This window comes from Fopius arisanus, unplaced genomic scaffold, assembly GCF_000806365.1.
Source record: "Fopius arisanus strain USDA-PBARC FA_bdor unplaced genomic scaffold, ASM80636v1 scaffold00162, whole genome shotgun sequence".
In the NCBI taxonomy this organism is placed as follows: Eukaryota; Metazoa; Arthropoda; class Insecta; order Hymenoptera; family Braconidae; genus Fopius; species Fopius arisanus.
In genome coordinates this window covers 1,844-3,594 of record NW_011887901.1, presented here as the reverse complement: position 1 = coordinate 3,594, position 1,751 = coordinate 1,844, and the positions used below count along the sequence as shown (strand labels likewise).

At 36.6% G+C, this 1,751-nt stretch overlaps 1 protein-coding gene across 1 annotated transcript in view; it reads right to left on the bottom strand.

The window, feature by feature from the left end:
* Nucleotides 1-1,702, bottom strand: part of LOC105272329 (uncharacterized) — a 2,527-nt gene extending 825 nt beyond the window's left edge. The window contains exons 1-3 of the mRNA XM_011314413.1: nt 1,473-1,702; nt 1,215-1,412; nt 7-408 (exon numbers count right to left, since the gene is read on the bottom strand). Coding sequence (XP_011312715.1) covers nt 7-408; nt 1,215-1,412; nt 1,473-1,702 — 830 coding nt within the window. The remainder of the gene's footprint in view (nt 1-6; nt 409-1,214; nt 1,413-1,472) is intronic.
* Nucleotides 1,703-1,751: the final 49 nt, after the last annotated feature.

Here is a 1,751-nt window from a genome sequence, read left to right as displayed (position 1 = left end):
CTGAACATTCGTTCTACTGACGCCGAAGATGGGAGGAGAGTATTCGATTTTATGAAAATATTCTTGACCGTAGGATAAGCAAGGAGAATAGCCAGTGAAGACTTAGGATCCTGGCAATATCTCCTGAATTCGGTTTCACCTGCTCCTGTTTCCAAATTTTGTTGGGCTGTCATCATAGCCGCCTCTCTCGAACCAAAGTTAAAATCGTCATTATCGATTTCCATTGGAAATATATTTGTCGTTGAAGACTTGGTGGAAGCAGCAATTGCTTCTTTAATTGCAACCATGACGTTCGCTTGAGCGGTTTCATCCAAACAATGCAGCCATTTTAACTTAAATTTTGGATGTGTTGCAGTGGCTACAGCGGCTACTTTCCCTTGATCAACGACGGTAAAGTAGTTAGAAAACCTATAGCCCAAGAAAGGATCAGTGAGCAATATACGAAATTTCTCTCATAGCAATCATAACATTTTTTAGCAAATTTTCGTAGGCTAGAAAACAGCGCACGCTTTATGCGCGTATATATAGCAATGAGACATGAGCAATTCGATTAATAGAAGAATTGTTTAATATTAATATGAATTATACCAAGTATGAAATCAAAACCTCTCTCCTAATATCATACCAAAATGGATCAGTTTTTTGTATAAGCTTGCAAAAGCTTGAAATATCAAAAAACTTGGCAAGTCCCGAAGGAATTCTATAAAAAATATCTCGACCGAATAAATCAAGACCGAGAAACATCTCTCATCCTCTCAGTTTTCAAGTCGGACACTTCATATCAATAATTCCCATTGAAGAAAAAACCGTAGAAAAATTACACATTCTTCCGATAAAATCGATACAAAGTAGATGGAATTATTATATCCATTCGACGAAGTTCCATGAAAGTTGAATATAATTGACAATGCATTCCTATCAATGTTTTCCATCACTTACTTCTGATAAAGGTTTTTTTTTGGTGAAAAGATCTATCCCCTCCGTAAAAGCAAAATAATCTCATTATCGGAAATATTCACTGAATGTTGACAAGAATCTTGTCCAAGTTAATAAGAAATTTGTTAACAAAACGCGAAATTCGAATGATATTCGTATGGGAGCATCCAATAAATGTACTCTCCCAGATCTGTGAGTCTGGCAACTAACTTTGATTACGGAATTTGCAAAAGATTCACACAAATTTACTTACGAACTTGTTACCAAATTGCTCTCACCTTTTATCGAGACTTGATAATAAAACCTTAATAACTGGTTTACAGTAAATTAGGTATTCCTTTTCTAAATCAATCAAATCATTTTTGGTTGATATGAGAGTCGGTAACAGCCACCCATACCCAATAGTGACATCTCCTTGCAGTCGATTCAGAGCTTTTGCAATTGGTGCTGTGCACTTCACATACTCTTTGAGGAAACTTTTAGGGCATTATCTTCAACTGCTTCTCTTTCTCATTTTATTTTAGATTGAGCCTTACATGAAATCGCTGGTCACCAATGAATTCTTGATATTAAGTTTGTCTACCATATACAAAACTTTATCCTTCAGTTGGACAATCTGCTCGTAAGCATCATAAAAAGAATTCCAGCGAGTTACCACTGGTCTCTTCAAGGCTTTCCCAAGAAGTTCAACGATTACCTCGTATTGCTTCGGAGATCTCGTCAGATTCCAGAGCTTGACACACTTCTCCAATATGTCGGTGTACATTAATTTGATATTTTCAATACCACTGATACCGCGACTGAGGTCACTGGTT